We start from the raw sequence: 18,434 nt of genomic DNA, 5'->3' as shown, positions 1-18,434 counted from the left end.
GCCGCCCCCCTCCTCTGCCCCCCAACCCCTTAACTTAATGTACAGAATAAAGAGAGATGTATGGAGTCATGCTGCTGCTGCCACCGCCGGGGCCCAGGCGTCCGGGTGAGGAGACACGCGGGGGGGCCCAGGTGTCCGGGAGAGGGGACACGCGGGGGGGCCCGGGCGTCCGGGTGAGGGGACACGCAGGGGCCCAGGTGTCTGGGTGAGGGGACACACGGGGCCCAGGCGTCCGGGCGAGGGGACACGCAGGGCATCCGGGCGTCCGGGTGAGGGGACACGGGGCCCAGGCGTCCGGGCGAGGGGACACACAGGGCGTCCGGGCGTCTGGGTGAGGGGACACACGGGGCCCAGGCGTCCGGGCGAGGGGACACGCAGGGGCCCAGGCATCCGGGGGAGAGGACACGCCGGGGCCCAGGTGTCCGGGCAAGGGGACACGCGGGGGCCCAGGCGTCCGGGCGAGGGCGCACGTGGGGGCCCAGACGCGGGGAAACACGGGCCCAGGTGTCCGAGGAGGGGACACATGGGGGCCCAGGCGTCCGGGCGAGGGGACATGTGGAGGCCCAGGTGTCCGGGTGAGGGGAAACGGGGGCCCAGGTGTCCGAGGAGGGTTCACACGGGGGCCCAGGCGTCCGGCTGAGGGGACACACAGGGACCCAGGCGTCTGGGAGCCGCTCGGTCTCCAAACCAGCTGTATTGGGGGCCGTCGCCGCGTCCCGTGTCCCCCCCCCGCCGCCCCGGCCGCGTCCCCAGCTCAGCCCAGCTCCTCTCGGCTCTTGCCCACTTTCTTGGGCATTTTGCGGGCCCCGGCGTCCTCGAGCTCCTTGGCCTGGTAGTAGTGCGGGGCCACCTCCAGCAGCCAGGCGCTGTCGATCTCGATGACCTGGGGACGGGGACGCGGCGTCACCGTCATGGCGCTCTGGTCCCCATGGGGGACGTGGTGTCACTGTCACGACACCCCGGTCGCCATCGGGGACGTGGCGTCACCGTCATGACGCTCTGGTGCTCGTGGAGGACGTGCTGTCACCAGCACTGTCGTGACACCCTGGTCCTCACTGGGGACACGGTGTCACCGTCACGTCACCTTGGTCCCCATAGGGGACATGGGGGGGGGGTCATCATCACGCTCATGACCCGTTTGTCCCCATGAGGGACATGAGGTCACTGTCACGCCACCCTGGTCCCCGTGGAGGACATGTCTGTCAAGCCTGTCACTGTCCCCTTACTGTGGTCCCTGTTGGTGACATTGGCGTCACCAGCAAGACACCTTAGTCCTGTTTGGGACATGGCTACAAGGTCCCTGTCACCGGCACGCCACCCTGGTCCCCGTTGGGACATGGCCACTGGGTTCCTGTCACCGACATGACACCCTGGTCTCCATGGGGGGACAGAGGGTCACCATCACGCCACCCTGGTCCCCATTGGGACATGGCTACAGGGTTTCTGTCACCGACATGACACCCTGGTCTCCATGGGGGGACAGAGGGTCACCATCACGCCACCCTGGTCCCCATTGGGACATGGCTACAGGGTTCCTGTCACCGTCACACCACCCTGGTCCCCGTGGGAGCTCCCCACCGCTGTCCATCATCCTAGTCCGAGCCAGGACGTGGCCATGGGGTGGGGTGGGGGGGTCGTCTACCAAACCGCTGGGCTCGGCCGGTCCCCGTCCCATGGTGCCACCCGGGCCCCGGCCCACCTGGCGCATGAACTCCTTGGTGGTGAAGACGAGCTCGTGGTAGAGCACCCAGCGCGGCTGTTCCTCGAAGAGCGCGCTGTTGGGGTGGATGAAGACCGTCTGCTGGTGCTTCACCGTCCGGTAGCCGCCCCGCGTCAGCCGCGCCGTGTGGTAGAAGAAGCCGGCGGTGATGGCCTGCGGGTGGGTGAGTGTTGTTGGGGCGGGGGGGGAATGGGCTGGTGTCACCCGTTACCCCGTGGGGCTGGCAGGGGGCACTGGGGTCCCAGGAGGTCCTGGGTGGGGGGATATGGGGGTCCTCGGGAGGATATGGAGCTCCTGGGGGGGGTTAATGGGGGTCCTGGGGGGGGAAATGGAGGGGGAAATGTGGGTCCTGGAGGGGGATATGGGGGTGCTGGGCAGTTTTGGGGTTCCTGGGGCAGTTTAGGGGTTTGGGGGGGGTTCCCAGGTGGTTTTGGGGTTCCCAGAGCAGTTTTAGGGTTCCCATGGTAGTTTTGGGGGTCCCAGGGCAGTTATGGGGGGTTCCTGGGTGGTTTTTGGGGGAGGTCTCAGGGTGGTTTTGGGGTTTCTGGGGCAGTTTTGGGGGTCCGTGGGCGTTTTTGGGGGTCCTGGGGCAGTTTTGGGGTTCTCAGTGTGGTTTTTGGGGGGTTCCAGGGCAGTTTTGGGGGGTTCCCAGACAGTTTTAGGGGTCTGGGGGCAGTTCTGGGGGTCCTGGGGTGGTTCTGGGGGGTCTCGGGCAGTTCTGGGGGTCCCGGGGCGGTTTTGGGGGTCCCGGGGCAGTTCTGGGGGGTCCCAGGGCGGTTTTGGGTGGTCCCAGGGAGGTTTTGGGGGGTCCCGGTGTGGTTTTTGGGGGGTTCCAGGGCAGTTTTGGGGGGTTCCCGGGCAGTTTTGGGGGTCTGGGGGCAGTTCTGGGGGTCCTGGGGTGGTTCTGGGGGGTCTCGGGCAGTTCTGGGGGTCCCGGGGCGGTTTTGGGGGTCCCGGGGCAGTTCTGGGGGGTCTCGGGCAGTTCTGGGGGTCCCAGGGCAGTTTTGGGGGGGTCCCGGGGCGGTTTTGGGGGTTCCCGGTGTGGTTTTTGGGGGGGTTCCAGGGCAGTTTTGGGGGGTTCCTGGGCGGTTTTGGGGGGTCCCGGGCAGTTCGGGGGGTCCCGGGGCCGGGCACCTTGCGGACGAGGCCGTAGTCGCCGCGGCAGGAGGCGGGCGCCACCTCCACCCGCTCCATGAGCCCCTCGAGCTGGTCGCGCACGTCGCGCGCCCGCCGCAGCGAGCGCTGCTGCACGAAGTTCTCGTAGCACCACTGCAGCGAGTGGCCGCTCTCCACCCACTGCCCCGGCGGGGACGCCGCGGCGACACCGCGGGGACACGAGACACGGGGACACCACGGGGACATGGAACACCGCGGGGACACCATGGGGACATCACGGGGACACAGAGACACCACGAGGACACGGGGACACCACGGGGACATGGAACACCGTGGAGACACCATGGGGACATCACGGGGACACGGAGACACCGCAGGGACACGAGACACGGGGACACCATGGGGACACCACGAGGACACAAGACACGGGGACGCCATGGGGACACCACGGGGACACAGAGACACCACGGGGACACGAGACACGGGGACACCATGGGGACATGAGACACAGGGACACCATGGGGACATCACGGGGACACAGAGACACCACGGGGACACAAGACACGGGGACGCCATGGGGACACCACGGGGACACCATGGGGACACCACGGGGGACACGGAGACACCACAGGGACACCGTGGGGACACCACGGGAGACACCGCAGGGACACGAGACACGGGGACACCATGGGGACACCACGGGGACATGAGACACAGGGACACCATGGGGACATGAGACACCATGGGGACACGAGACACAAGGACACCACAGGGGCACAGAGACAAGGGACACGGGGACATGGGACACAGGGACACCATGGGGACACCGCAGGGCACGGGGACACCACGGGGACATAAGACAGGGGACATGAGACACGGGGACACCACGGGGACACCACGGGGACATCACGGGGACACGGAGACACCATGGGGACACGAGACACGGGGACACGATGGGGACACCACGGGGACATGAGACATGGGGACACCACAGGGATACCATGGGGACACAGACACACCATGGGGACACGAGACACGGGGACACCATGGGGACACGGGGCACAGGGACACAGGACACAAGGACACCACGGGGACACAGGGACACGGGGACACCATGGGGACACAGGAACACCACGGGGGCACAGGGACACGAGACATGGGGACACGGGGACACCACGGGGACACAGGGCACAGGGATGCCACAGGGACACGGGACACGAGGACACCACGGGGACATGGGACACAGGGACACAGGACACAAGGACACCACGGGGACATGGGGACATAAGATACAGGGACACGGGGATACAGGACACGGGGACACAGGACATGGGAACAAGGGGACACAGGAACGGCAGCGGCACGCAGGGACAAGGGGACGCAGGACACGGGGACGCAGGGACAGCGGGGGGGGACACAGGGACATGGGGACGCGGGAGTGGCAGGGGGACACGGGGACGGGACGGGGCAGCAGTCGGGGACACGGAGGGACACGGGGGGGGACACAGGGACAGAGAGACACGGTCAGCACCTGGCCCTAGGGTCCCCCATGTCCCCCCCAAACTGCCCCCCAGGTCCCCTGCCCCCCCCAGGACCCAAACCCAGATTTACCCCCCACCAGGAACCCCCAGACCCCAAATTCCCCCCCCCAAACCCTACATCCCCCCCCAGGACCCTCCAGACCCCCAAATCCCTCCCCAAAAAAACCCAGATTTCCCCCCCAGAACCCAGACCCCCCCAAACCCCACATTATCCCCCCCAGAACCCCCAAGACCCCCAAATTCCCCCCCAAACCCCAGGTTCCCCCTCCAGATCCCCCCTAGACCCCCCAAATTCCCCCCCAAACCCCAGGTTCCCCCTCCACATCCCCCCTAGACCCCCCAAATTCCCCCCCAAACCCCAGGTTCCCCCTCCAGATCCCCCCTAGACCCCCCAAATTCCCCCCCAAACCCCAGGTTCCCCCTCCAGATCCCCCCTAGACCCCCCAAATTCCCCCCCAAACCCCAGGTTCCCCCTCCAGATCCCCCCAAGAACCCCAAATCCCCCCCCAAACCCCTGGTTCCCCCTCCAGATCCCCTCAAGACCCCCAAAACCCCTCATTCCCCCCCCCGACCCCCAAATCCCCCCCCGGCCCCCGGCACCCTGCCTGGTTGTAGACGTTGAGGAGCACGAGGTGGTCGCCGCCCGGCACGTGGAAGTTCATGCGGGCGTTGTCGGCGTGCACCACCTTGTCCTTGGGCCGGTAGAAGACGGCGTTGTTCACCGACAGCATGGCCGCCACCGAGAGCACCTCCTCTGTGCAGCCGTACCTGGGAACGGAGACGAGGGGTGGCGGGGGGGGCGTCACCGCGTCACCCCGGGCATGGAGACGGCACGTCGGGGACGGGGACGTCAACCTGGGGACGGGGATGTCAACCCAGGCATGGAAACGTCAACCTGGGGTGGAGGACGTCAACCTGGGGATGGGGACGTCAACTTAGGGACGGGGACGTCAACCCGGGCATGGAGACATCACCCCAGGGATGGGGACATCAACCTGGCAATGGAGACGTCACGTTGGGGACAGGGATGTCAACTGGGGGATGGGGACGTCACCCTGGAGATGGGGACGTCAACCCGGGGACGGGGACATCAACCCGGGCATGGAGACGTCACCCCGAGGATGAGGACATCAACCTGGCGATGGAGACATCAACCCAGGTATGGAGACATCACATCGGGGACGGGAACGTCAACCCGGGGACGGGGACATCAACCTGGGCATGGAGACATCACCCCAAGGATGGGTACATCAACCCAGGGATGGGGACATCACTATCACCCCAGGGATGGAGACGTCACTCCAGGGATGGAGACATCAACCCGGGGATGGAGACGTCAACTTGGCGACGGGGACATCACCCCAGGGATGGAGATGTCATCCTGGGGGTGGGGACGTCAACCTGGGGATGGGGACATCCCATCGGGGACGGGGCCATCACCCCAGGGATGGAGACATCAGCTTGGGGATGGGGATGTCACCCCAAGGATGGAGATGTCACCCCAGGGACAGGGATAGGGACATCACCCTGGGGATGGGGACATCACCCCAGGCATGGAGACATCACCTCAAGGATGGAGACGTCACCCCCAGGAGGGAGACATCACCCCCAGGAACGGGGACAGCACCCTGGGGATGAGGCCATCACCCCAGGCATGGAGACATCACCCCGGGGACTGGGATGGCACCCCGGGGATGGGGGACATCAGCCTAGGGATGAGGACATCACCCCAAGGATAGAGACATCACCCTGGGGACAGGGAGGTCACTGGGAGCGCCTCCTCTGCACAGCTGGACCTGGGAACGGGGACGTCACCGCAGGGCTGGGGACACGGATGGCAAGCCGTTCGCGGGGACACCACCACGGAGACAACAGGGACACGCGTGGGGGGACGCAGGGACACTCACTGCTCCGACGCCAGGATCATCTTGGCCAACATGGGCTCCACGGGCAGCTCCGCCATGCGCCGGCCCAGCTAGGGACGGGGACGGGGACACGGTCACGGCACCCAGTGCTCCCAGGAACCCCCTGCCCAGCCGGGGCCACCCCAGCGGCGGGGACACGTCCCTCCCAGTGCTCCCAGTACCGTGGTGAGCTCGCCCAGGTGGTTGAGGGCGCCCAGGGCGTAGAGCTGCTCCAGCGCCAGCACCAGCGTCTCGTGGGGCGGCGGGTCCAGGAAGTCAAAGTGGATGAGGTCGTTGATGCCTGGGGACGGGGACGTCACCCTGGTGTCACCTGGGCTCTGAGCTGCCCTAACTGTCCCTGAGAAGCCTCCTGAGATGCCCCAACAGCCCCCCCAAGATGCCCCGATGGCCTGGAGATGCCTCCCAACATGCCCCGATGCCCTCTGAGATGCCCTGATGTTCCCCAAGATGCCCCTCAAGACACTCTGAAGGTTCCCAGATTCCCCAATGCCCCCTGAGATGCTCCCAAGATGCCTCTTGAGATGCTCTGAAAGCTCCGAGGTGCCTGATGCCCCCCTGAAACACCTCTTGGGATGCCCCTATGGTCTTCCTGATGCCTCACTTGCTCCTGAGATGCCTTAACACTGCCTGAGATACCCATCAAGATGCCCTACTGCCCCTCAAAATGCCCTAATGCCCTCTGAGATGCCCCAATACCCTCTGAGAGGCCCTCCAAGATGCCTGCCTAAGATGCCTTGGTAGCTACCAAGATGCCCCAATGCCTGATGAGATACTCCAATACCCTCTGAAATGCCTGCCTAAGCTGCCTTGGTCACCTCCAGAAGGCCCTGAAGCCCCCCAAGATGCCCCAATACCCTCTGAGATGCCTCCTGAGATGCCCCGATGGTCCCCAGGAGCCCCTGAAGCCCTCCAAGACGCCCCAGTGCCTTCTGAGATGCCTCCTGAGATGCCCCAGTAGCCCCCAGAAGGCTCTGATGCCCCCTGAGATACTCTGATGCCCCCTGAGATGCTCCTACGGCCCTGAAATGCCCCGATGCCCCCCAGGATACCCCTCCCCGGGCCCCCCCCACCCTCCAGCCCTCTCTTCTCCGGCCTCACCGAGGCTCTTGAGCAGCAGGACGAGGGAGCCCAGGTCGGCGCGCTGGATCTCGGGCACCGGCGTCTCCTCCAGCTCGTGCTGGAAGGCCCAGGCCGTGTAGAGGCGGAAGCACTTGCCCGGTGCCACGCGCCCGGCACGTCCCGCGCGCTGGTTCGCCGAGGCCTGCGGGGGCAGAGCCACCTCGCACCCGTGCGGGGACACAGTGGGAGAGGGAGTCCGGGCACTAGCGGGGACCCACAGGGACCCAGAGGAGGGGAGGGGACACAGGGGTGGGGACGGGTGACAAGGTGGGAGGGTCGGCCCACGTGATGCACCCGCTGGGTGACGAGGGGACGTTACCCAGGAGCAGGGCGTCACCGCGGGGGCCGCCCAGCCCACAGCGATGTGTTGGGGACCCCGGGGACGGGTGGCCCGGGTGACACCCGCCAGGTGACGAGGCGGGGCGGGGGGAACGCGGTACCCGGGAGCAGGGCGTCACCACGAGCGACTCCATGCCGGTGCGTGCGTTGTAGCTCTTCTGCTTGCAGAAGCCGGGGTCGAGGACGTAGATGATGCCGTCGATGGTCACCGACGTCTCCGCGATGTTGGTGGCCACCACCACCTGGGAGAGGGTGGGGGAACCTGCCAGGCCCTGCCCACCTCGGCAAGCCCCTCCTCCTCACAAGGCCCCACCCCCTTGATGTTCCTCCCTCCTCGAGGCTCCTCCTTCCTTAAGGCTCCTCCCCTCCTGAAGCTCCACCCCTGCCAGGTGTCTCCTGTTGAGGCTCTGCCCCATCAGGCTCCACCTCTCACCCCTCCCATCCTAATGAAGCCATGCCTCCATTAGGCCCCGCCCCATTAGCCCTCAATCTGACTCCTTAGGCCCAGCCCCCAAGTCTTAGGCTCCACCCCAACCCCTTGGCTCCACCCAACCCTTTAGATCCTGCCCCCTGTAGCTCCACCCCCACCCTGCAGCTCCACCTCCAACCCTAGACTCCACCCTGACCCCTTAGGCCCCTCCCCCAACCCCTCGGCTCCACCCCATCCCCTTAGACCCTGTTCCCCATAGCTCCACCTCCACCCTATAGCTCCACCTCCAATCCCAGACTCCACCCTGACCCTTTAGCTCCACCCCAACCCCTTGGCTCCACCCCAACCCTCCTTGGCTCCACCCCCAACCCTCCTTGGCTCCACCCAACCCCTTAGCTCCACCCCCAACCCTCCTTGGCTCCACCCCCAACCCCTTGGCTCCACCCCAACCCCTTGGCTCCACCCTCCAACCCCTTGGCTCCACCCTCCAACCCCTCAGGCCCCGCCTCCCCCAAGGACTCACTCAGGAGCATCAAAGCCCTTCCCCGAGCCCCTGCCCCCCCCGAAGCCCCGCCCCCACAAGCAAGGCCCCGCCCCCCCAAGCGAGGCCCCGGCCGGCCTTAAAGGGGCGGCGCGGACCTTGCGGGCGCCGGGTGGGGTGGGCTGGAAGATGCGGGCCTGCATGTCGGAGGGGAGGCTGGCGTAGACGGGCAGCACCAGCAGCTCGGCCGCCCGCGAGCCCAGGCGCCGGCAGCGCTCCTGCAGCAGCTCCACGCACGCCTCGATCTCCTCCTGTCCCCCCGGGCACAGCGGCGTCGGCGCGGGGACAGCAGGGAGGGCGCGGGGCGCGGGGACAACCGGGGGTGGCCCGGGGCGCGGGGACAGCAGGGACAGTCGGGGGTGTGGGGACAGCCGGGGGGCACGGGGACAGCGGGGACATCCCGGGGCACAGGGACAGCGGGGACATCTGGGAGCACGGGGACATCCAGGGGCACGGGGACATTGGGGATGCCTGGGGACACAGGGACATCCAGGGGCACGGGGACATCAAGGACATCGGGATGGCCGGGGGCATGGGGACGGCAGGGACATCTGGGGGCGCAGGGACAGCCAGGGGCACAGGGACATCCAGGGGTGTGGGGACATCTGGGCCCGCCAGGGGAATGGGGACAGCAGGGACATGCAGGAGCATGGGGGCACCCAGGGGAATGGGGACGGCAGGGACGCCCAGGGACATTGGGGACACCTGGGGACATCAGGGACGTCTAGGGGCAGCAGGGACGTCCGGGGACACGGGGACATCGAGGACATCCAGAGACATCAGGAACACCCAGGGGCACGGGGATATTGGGGACACCCAGGGGCACATGGACATCAGGGACCCCCAGGGTGTGGGGACATTGGGGACCCCCAGGGCGTGGGGACATCGGGGATGCCCAGGGGCATGAGGACATCTGGGGACACCTGGAGACGCAGGGACACGGCGGTGGTGAGGATGGGGACATCCAGGCCGCGTAGGAGCACAGGGCTGCCTGTGGGGGCCGGAGGGGTGACACGGGGCGAGGGGTGACACGGGGAGGTGACACGGGGGGGAAACGGGGCGGCACCTGGCCGGTGAGGAAGACGAGGATGTCCCCGGGCGGCTGGGTGACGTGGATCTGCAGCACCGACACCACGCACGCCTCCAGGTAGTCGGCCTCGGGCGCCTGCGGGGACACGGTGGGACGTCGGCGTGGGGACAGCCCTGTCCCTGTCCCCGTCCCCCCGTCGGGTTCGGGGCCCTCTGCGTCCCTGCGGCGCCGTGTCCTCCTGGGTGCCCTGCTCCCCAGTGTCCCCAAGGTCCCTGGTGTCCCCCCATGTCCACGTGTCCTCCAATGTCCCCAGACCCCCGTTGCTCCCACATGTCCTGGTGTCCCCCCACGTCCACGTATCCTCCAGTGTCCCCGTGCCCTCAACGCTCCCACGTTCCTAGGTGTCCCCCGCAATGCCCACGTGTGCTCCCGTGTCCCCAGGCCCCCAGTGCTCCCACGTTCCCCCAACGTCCTCTGGTGTCCCTCCACGTCCACGTGTCCCACAGTGTCCCCCTGCCCTCAACGCTCCTACCTCCCCCGGTGTCCCCCCATGCCCACGTGTCCTCCAGTGTCCCCGTGCTCTCAACGTTCCCACGTCCCCCACTGTCCCTCAACATCCCCTGGTGTCCTCCCACGTCTACGTGTCCTCCAGCGTCCCCCTGCCCTCAATGCTCCCATGCCCCCCCTGGTGTCCCCCCACGTCCACATGTCCTCCAGTGCCCCCATACCCTCAACACCCCCATGTCCCCCAGCATCCCCGGTGTCCTCCCATACCCACGTGTCCCACAGGGTCCCCATGCCCTCAACGCTCCCACGTCCCCCCGGTGTCCCCCAGCATCCCCGCGCCACCTTGGTGTAGTAGATGTCGACGGGGAAGCGGCGGCCGGGGATGCGGAAGACGGGCGCGTCGTCGAAGAAGGCGGAGAAGCGCTGGGTGTCGAGGGTGGCCGAGGCCACCAGCACCTTGAGCTGGGGCCGGAAGCGGGCGATGTCCTTGACGAGGCCGAAGAGCACGTCCGTGTGCAGCGTCCGCTCGTGGGCCTCGTCCACCATGATCACGCTGCGGGGCCGGGCGTCAGCCCTCCGCCGGGACGCCGCGGGGACACGGGGAAGCCCACGGGGACGTAGGGACACCCCCGGGGATGCCCATGGGGACATGAGGACACCCACGGGGATGTGGGGAGACCCACGGGGAGGGGGGGACAGCCACGGGGAAACAGGGCCAGCCATAGGGACATGAGCACGCCCAAGGGCATGGGGGAGACAGGTATGGGACATCCATAGGGACATGGGGACATCCATAGGGACTATGGGACGCCCACGGGGACATGAACACACCCACAGCAATGTACAGACACCCATGGGGACACTGGGACACCCACAGGGCCACAGGGACAGCCATGACCAACAACCTCTGAGGTCACCAACGTCCCTCCTCCCCCTCAAAGTCCCAGACACCCTCACTGCCCCCAGTCCTCACTGTCCCCAACGTGCCAGGCGTCCCCAACGCCCCCAGTGTCCCCAACGCCCCTGGTGTCCCCAAGGCCACCTGTACGAGGCCAGGTCGGGCTCAGTGAGGAACTCGCGCAGCAGCATCCCGTCCGTCATGTACTTGAGCACCGTCCGCTCCGACGTGCAGTCCTCGAAGCGGATGCTGTAGCCCACCTGGGGACGAAGACGTGTCACCGGGGTCCCCCGGGGTCTTCAAACCCCCCTCGGGGTCCCCTGGGATAGACACATGTCACTGGGGTCCCCTAACACCCCCCATGGTCCCTTGGGACTGGGATGCATCACCACAGTCCCTCATGGTCTCCCTAGGACATGGACACGTCCCCACGGTCCTGTGGGGTCTCCTTGGGACAGGGACGTGTCACCGGGGTCCCCTGAGATGAGGACGTGTCCCCAGGGTCCTTCACGGTTCCTCAGGATGGGGACACGTCCCCACGGTCCCTCGTGGTCCCCTGGGACGAGGACACATTCCCCACAGTCGCTTGGGGTCCTCGTGGGATGGGGACATGTTCTCAGGTCATCTGCGATGGGGACATGTCCCCAAGGTCCCTCATGGTCCTTTAGGATGGAGACATGTCCCTGAGGTTCCGTAGTCCCCCTCAGGGTCCTCTTCAACAGGAACAGGCCACTAAGGCCCCCCAGGATGGGGACATGTCCCCAAGATCCTGTGGGGTCCCTGTGGGACAGAGACGCGTCCCCAAGGTCCCTCATGGTCCCCATGGGACGGGGACGCGTTCCCCAGGGTCCCTCATGGTCCCTCAGGATGGGGACATGTCCCCAAGGTCCCCGTGGGATGGGGACACGTCCCGGATGCGTTCCCCAGGGTCCCCCGCCCCCCGCCGGGTCCCCGCGTCACCTCGTTGCCCAGCTTGGTGCCCATCTCCACGGCCACGCGGGCGGCCACGCTCATGGCAGCCACGCGCCGCGGCTGGGTGATGCCGATCTTCAGCCCCTGCCGGGTGTAACCCTGGGGGGGGGAGGCAAAAAACGGGGTCAGAGGGGCAAAAAACGGGGTCGGTGGACCAAAAAAGGGGTCAGAGGAGCGAAAAATGGGGTCGGGGGGCCAAAAACAGGCATCAAGGGGGAAAAAAATGGGGTTGGAGGGCGACAAAATGGGGTTGGGGCAAAATAGGGAGGTAGGAAGGGGGGCACCTGCCCCACGCCCCCGATCTGCCCCCCAACACCCCCACCCGCACCCCATTGCCCAACACCCCCAGCCTGCCCCCCTATTGCCCCCGATCTGCCCCCCAACACCCCCACCCGCACCCCATTGCCCCCTCAACACCCCTGACCTGGCCCCCTACTGCCCCATCTGCCCCCATTGCCCCCTGATCTGCCCCCCAACACCCCCACCCGCACCCCATTGCCCTCCCAACACCCCCAACCTGCCCCCCATTGCCCCATCTGCTCCTTATTGCCCCCGATCTGCCCCCCAACACCCCCACCCGCACCCCATTGCCCCCAACACCCCTGACCTGGCCCCCTATTGCCCCATCTGCCCCCATTGCCCCCTGATCTGCCCCCCAACACCCCCACCCGCACCCCATTGCCCTCCCAACACCCCCAACCTGCCCCCCATTGCCCCATCTGCCCCTTATTGCCCCTGATCTGCCCCCCCAACACCCCCACCCGCACCCCATTGCCCCCAATTTCCCTGACCTGGCCCCCTATTGCCCCATCTGCCCCCATTGCCCCCCGATCTGCCCAACACCCTCACTCGCCCCCCTATTGCCCCCAACACCCCCGACCTGCCCCCCTCTTGCCCTACCTGCCCCCTATTGCCCCTGATCTGCCCCTCCAGCACCCCCCTGCCCCCATCGGCCCCCCCCGCCCCCCGCGGCCCCCCCCGCCCCCCGCGGCCCCCCGGCACCTCCTCGTGCAGGTACTGGGGGATCTGCGTGGTCTTGCCGGAGCCGGTCTCGCCCTCGATGACGAGCACTTGGTGGCGGGCGATGGCGGCCAGCAGCTCGGCCCGGTAGGGGTAGATGGGCAGGGTGCGGCGCGCCTCCTGCGCCGACTGTCGCCGCCGCTCCGCCTCGGCCCCCGGCGCCGCCGCCGCCGCCTGTCGGGGCGCCCGCGTCACCCGTCGGCCCCCCCGGCTGCCGCCCAACTCGAGGTCCTCCAGAGGGGCGGCAGGGTAGGCCGGGCCTCCAAGAGCCCCCAACCCCAATAAATTCGATTTAAGTGTAACCATAGAGAGGCTGGTCCTCCAACAGCCCCCAATGCCAATAAGCTCACTCAAGGTGTAACCACAGAGAGGCTGGTCCTCCAAGAGCCCCCAACCCCAATGAACTCCATCAAGGTGTAACCATACAGAGACTGGTCCTCCAAGAGCCCACAACACCAAGGAACTCACTCAAGGTGTAACCATACAGAGGCTGGTCCTCCAAGAGCCCACAACACCGATAAACTTGATTAAAGTGTAACCATAGAGAGGCTGGTCCTCCACAGTCTTCAATGCCAATAAACTCACTCAAGATGTAACCATAGAAAGGCTGCTCCTCCAAGAGCCCCCAGCACCAATGAACTTGACCAAGATGTAACCATAGAGAGGCTGGTCCTCCAAGACTCCTCAACACCAATGAACTCAATCAAGGTGTAACCATAGAGCTGCTAGTCCTCCAAAAAACCAGACCCAGATAACATCTCGATCAAGGCGTAACCATAGAGTGGCTGGTCCTCCAAAAAACCACACCCCAAGTAACTCCTTGATCAAGAGCCACAAATCCTCCAAGTACTCTCCCACCCATCAGCTGTAACACAGCTATTAGTCCTCCAAGAACCCGGAAAAACCCCTTCTCCTCACTCAGCGTGTAACCATAGAGCTGCTGCTCCTCCAAAGAGCTAAAAAAACCCACACCAGCTCCTCAGTCAAGGTGCAACCATGCAAGCTTTGGTCCTCCAAAGCACCAAAAAAGGTAAAAGCCGCAGCCAGACGCCACTTAAAACTGGGTCAGCGTGCAACCATAGAGTCCCCCAGTCCTCCCAACGCCCGGAGAGGCCCGCCCAGCCTACCTTGTCGGGCTCGGTGCCCTGCATCTGCACGGCGCTGACGAACTGGATCATCTCGTCCTCCTCGAGGATGAAGTCGTAGTCCTTGGAGGGCCGGTGGCGGGCGGCGTCGCGGGCCCCGAAGCGCAGGGCGGCCGCCCCAATGCGCTCCTCCTCCCAGCGCCGCTGCTCGTCCCGGGGGGCCGTCGGCTCGTCCTCGGCCGCCGCCGCCGCCTCCTCGCGCTCAGGGATCTTCTACGGCGGCGGGAGAGCGGCGGTGAGGGCCGGCGCCGGGCAGGGAAACCCCCGCGTCGCCATCACCGTCACCGTACTTTGGTGCGGGTCTCCTCGGGCATGTAGTAGCGGTTGCTCTTCTCCAGCTTCTCCTTCTCGTCCGCCCGCTTGTACTCGCGCGCCAGGTCGCGCACGCGGCGCTTGTAGTCGAGCTCGCGGCGCTCGGCGCCCGTCAGCACCACGCCGCTGAACAGGTACTCCTCGTCGGCGATGTCCGCCTCCAGCTCCTCCAGCTTGTCCTGCTCCCGCTTGGCCAGGTATTCCCGCCGCGACTTCTTGCGCAGTTCGGGCACCTGCGGGGAGCCGGGCCGGGGTGTCAGGAGGAAGCGGAGGGGTCCCGCGTCCACCCGTCCCGCATCCGCCCGTCCCGCGGTCCCGGTGTTGCCCTGGGGCTCACCATGGCTTTCTGGTCCTCCTCGGCCACCTTCAGGCGTTTCTGCGCCTCCTCGTAGGCCTGCGGATGGGGCGAGAGGGGTGGGAGATGGGCGGGGACTCCAAATCTCAGCTGAGGACCCCAAATCCCCACCAGGGATGCCTAATCCCACCCAAGGACTCCCAAATCCCATCCAGGGACCTCCAGGAGCCAGGCAGGGACACCAAATCCCAGCTGGGGACCCCCAGGAGTCCACCAAGGACCCCAGATCGTACATAGGTCTTCCCCAGTCCAATCCAAAGACCCCCAGGAGCCCAGCAGAGACTCCAGATCCCATCCGCAACCCTCATACCCCACCCAAAGACCTCCAGGAGCCAGATAGGGCCTCCAAACCCCATCCAGGGCCCCCAGATCCCATCCAGAAGCCTTCAAGAACCTGGTGAGGACCTCAAATCCCACCCAAGGCCCCCAAATCCCAACCAGAGCCCCCAGATCCCATCCCGGAGCCTCTAGGAACCTGGCAAGGACCTCAAATCCCAACCAGGTCTCTCAAAACCCAACCAAATCCCCCAAATCCCATCCAAGAGCCTCCAGGAACCTGGTAAGGACCTCAAATCCCACCCAGGTCCCTCAAACCCCACCCAAGGACCCCAAATCCCATTCAGGAAACTCCCCACAAACCTGGCAAGGACTCCCAATCCCCCCAGGGACCCAAAATCCTCCACCAGGGACATCAAATCCTCCCCAAGAGACCCCCAACGTTCCCCACTAACGATGCCAATCCACCCCCAGGACCCCCCAAAAAACCCCGCCGGGCACCTTGGCGTCGGGGCGGGCGAGGACGGTGCGCGTGCGGTCGCGGTCGCGGCGGCGCAGGCGCTCGGCGAAGGCGTCGCGCTCCTCCAGGTCCCGCAGGCGCTCCCGCTCCGACGCCTCCCATTCGGCCTCCGGCTCCTCGGGGGGCTCCGGCGGCCTGCAGTGAGGTGGGGGGGGGGACCCCGAAAAAAACGGTGGAGGAGAGACCCCAAAGCGTGGTGGCGTGCAAAAATAAGGGAGAGCCCCCAAAATAAGAGAAGGGTGAGGGGCTGAGAAATTGGGGGCTGCTGGGACACGGGTGGGAGGGGGCTGTGAGAGTCTGGGGGGGGCCAAAATCAAACAGGGGACCCCAAAAAATGTAGGGGACCCCAAGAGCGAGGTGGGATGCCCAAAACTGGTGGGGGGGGGTCTTGAAAGCCAGGGGCAACCCCAAGGGCGAGAGGGGGGACCCTGAGAGCTGGAGGAAGCCCAAGGGTGAGGGGAGGGGGACCCCAAAACTTGGGGAGGGTCCTGAGAGCAGTGGGAGCACCCCAGTGGGGGGGGGGGGTCCCTGAAATTGGGTGGGGGGGAGCCAAAAAATGAGGGAGGACCCCAAGGATCAGGGGAGCTCCCAAAAATCAGGGGCCCCCAAGAGCCAGGGGGACCCCAAGAGCCAGGGGGACCCCCCCAAGAGCTGGGGGGGGGACTGTGAAATGGGTGATACCCCCCCAAAAGGGTCCGGGGGGGTGGGGGGTCCCCAAAAATGGGGGGAAGGGAGGGCTACTCACGGCGGCGGCGGCGGGGACGGGCTGGCCGACTCCGGGGAGTCGGGGCGGCGGCGGCGGAGGTGGCGGCGGCGGCGGTTTGGGGGGGACGGCGGGGCGGGGCCGGGTGAGGGGGCGGGGCCGGGGCCATGGCCGCCGCCCCGCTGGTCCTTGTCCTCGTCCTCGTCGTCGCTCTCGAGGAGCCGGTAGCCCTGGTTGCGGCGCTGCAGCTCCCGGGCCGCCCGCTCGGCCGCTCGGCCCGGCGGCTCCGGCCGCGGCTCCCGGGGCACCTGGAAGAGAAGAGGGGGCGGGGCGAGGTTAAGCCACACCCCTTTGCCTTGGCCCCGCCCCCAGCTTGGCCTGGCCCCGCCCCCCTCCCTGCCTTCACCCCCTTCCCCTCGGTCCCGCCCGGCCGCCGCTTTGGCCCAATCCACTCCCCCCCCTCTAGCTCCTCCCACCCCTGACATGCCACACCCCCTCCCCTTGCTGGCCCCGCCCCTTCCCGGGGGGGCCCGCCTCCCTCCCCAGGGAGCTGGGTGCTGCAAGCCCCGCCTCCTCTCTTCCCATTGGCTCCCACCTCTGCCAGCTCGGCCCCCTCCCCTTCATTCTGGCCCCACCCCCTCCCTTCTCATTGGCTCCTCCAGTGCCAGCACTGCCCCCATCCTGGCCCCGCCCCCTCCCTTCTCATTGGCTCCTCCAGTGCCAGCACTGCCCCCATCCTGGCACCACCCCCCCTCTTTTCTCATTGGTTCCTCTAGTGTCAGTCCCGCCCCCTCCTAATCCTGGCCCCGCCCCCTCCCTTCTCATTGGCTCCTCCAGTGCCAGTAGTGCCCCTCACCCTGGCCCCACCCCCCTGTTTTCTCATTGGCTCCCTGATGACAGCCCCACCCCCTCCCATCCTGACCCCACCCCCTCTCACATCCTGGCCCCGCCTCCCTCTTTTCTCATTGGCTCCCTGATGACAGCCCCCACCCCTTCCCCATCTTGGCCCCACCCCCGTTTTCTCATTGGCTCCCTGATGACAGCCCCCGCCCCTCCCACCCTGACCCCCACCCCCTCTCACATCCTGGCCCCGCCCCCCTGTTTTCTCATTGGCTCCCTGATGACAGCCCCCGCCCCCTCCCATCCTGAGCCCACCCCCTCTCCCATTCTGGCCCCGCCCTCTTTTCTCATTGGCTCCCTGATGACAGCCCCCGCCCCCTCCCCATCTTGGCCCCGCCCCCTCACCAATCCTGACTCCGCCCCCTCCCCGGGGGGAGGAGCCGAGCGCCACCAGCCCCGCCCTCCCTCTTCTCATTGGCTCCCGCCTTGCATCAGCCCCGCCCCCTCGTGGAGGCCCCGCCCACCTTCTCCCACAGCTGCCGGGCGAAAGCGCGCACGCGCGGCTCCTCCACGCGCAGCGCCTCGGTCTCGCGCAGGCGCTCGAGCAGCTCGTCGAGGCTGCGGCTGCGCCGCGCCAGCGCCACCAGGAAGGCGGGTACGTGGCGGGCGCTGAGGCCCAGCAGCGCCTGCAGCTCCGCCGCCACCCAGCGCTCCAGCCCCGCCGCCGCCGCCATGGCCCCCGCCGGCCGCCGTACGCCGCCTCGCCCCGCCTCCCGCCGCGCTCTGCGCAGGCGCAGTCCGCCGCCCCGCCTCCCGCCGCGCTCTGCGCAGGCGCCGCCTCCCTCAGCCCCGCCTCCCGCCGCGCTCTGCGCAGGCGCCGCCTCCCTCAGCTCCGCCTCCCGCCTCGCTCTGCGCAGGCGCCGCCCCTCTCAGCCCGCCTCCCGCCGCCTCCCCTCAGTACCGCCCCCCCCAACCTCAGGCCGCCGTAATGTCCCGTGTAGCCGCGCCGCTCCCCCCCCCCCCCAACCCCGGCGTTCCCCGCGGCCGTTTCTCACCTCCCGCCTCTTTATCCCCCCTCCCAACGCTCCCCAGCTCGGGACCCCCCCCGCCCCTTCCCGCCAAACA

General features: G+C 67.1%; 1 protein-coding gene across 1 annotated transcript; it reads right to left on the bottom strand.

The window, feature by feature from the left end:
* Positions 1 to 41: 41 nt before the first annotated feature.
* DHX16 (DEAH-box helicase 16) lies at positions 42 to 18,074 on the bottom strand. Its single transcript, XM_068923863.1, has 20 exons — positions 17,834 to 18,074; positions 16,512 to 16,777; positions 15,748 to 15,901; positions 14,953 to 15,009; positions 14,594 to 14,848; positions 14,286 to 14,516; positions 13,141 to 13,332; positions 12,127 to 12,237; positions 11,311 to 11,426; positions 10,611 to 10,821; positions 9,798 to 9,896; positions 8,830 to 8,982; positions 7,862 to 8,002; positions 7,401 to 7,563; positions 6,464 to 6,582; positions 6,285 to 6,352; positions 4,983 to 5,145; positions 2,855 to 3,016; positions 1,700 to 1,873; positions 42 to 883 (listed from the first exon to the last, which is right to left on the bottom strand). The coding sequence occupies exons 1-20, from the start codon at positions 18,041 to 18,043 to the stop codon at positions 755 to 757; spliced, it is 3,174 nt and encodes a 1,057-aa protein (XP_068779964.1). The 5' UTR covers positions 18,044 to 18,074; the 3' UTR covers positions 42 to 754.
* Positions 18,075 to 18,434: the final 360 nt, after the last annotated feature.

This window comes from Struthio camelus, chromosome 36 (assembly GCF_040807025.1).
Source record: "Struthio camelus isolate bStrCam1 chromosome 36, bStrCam1.hap1, whole genome shotgun sequence".
NCBI classification, from domain to species: Eukaryota; Metazoa; Chordata; class Aves; order Struthioniformes; family Struthionidae; genus Struthio; species Struthio camelus.
Note: the sequence above shows the minus strand (reverse complement) of the source record. Positions and strands in the feature narration are given on the sequence as shown.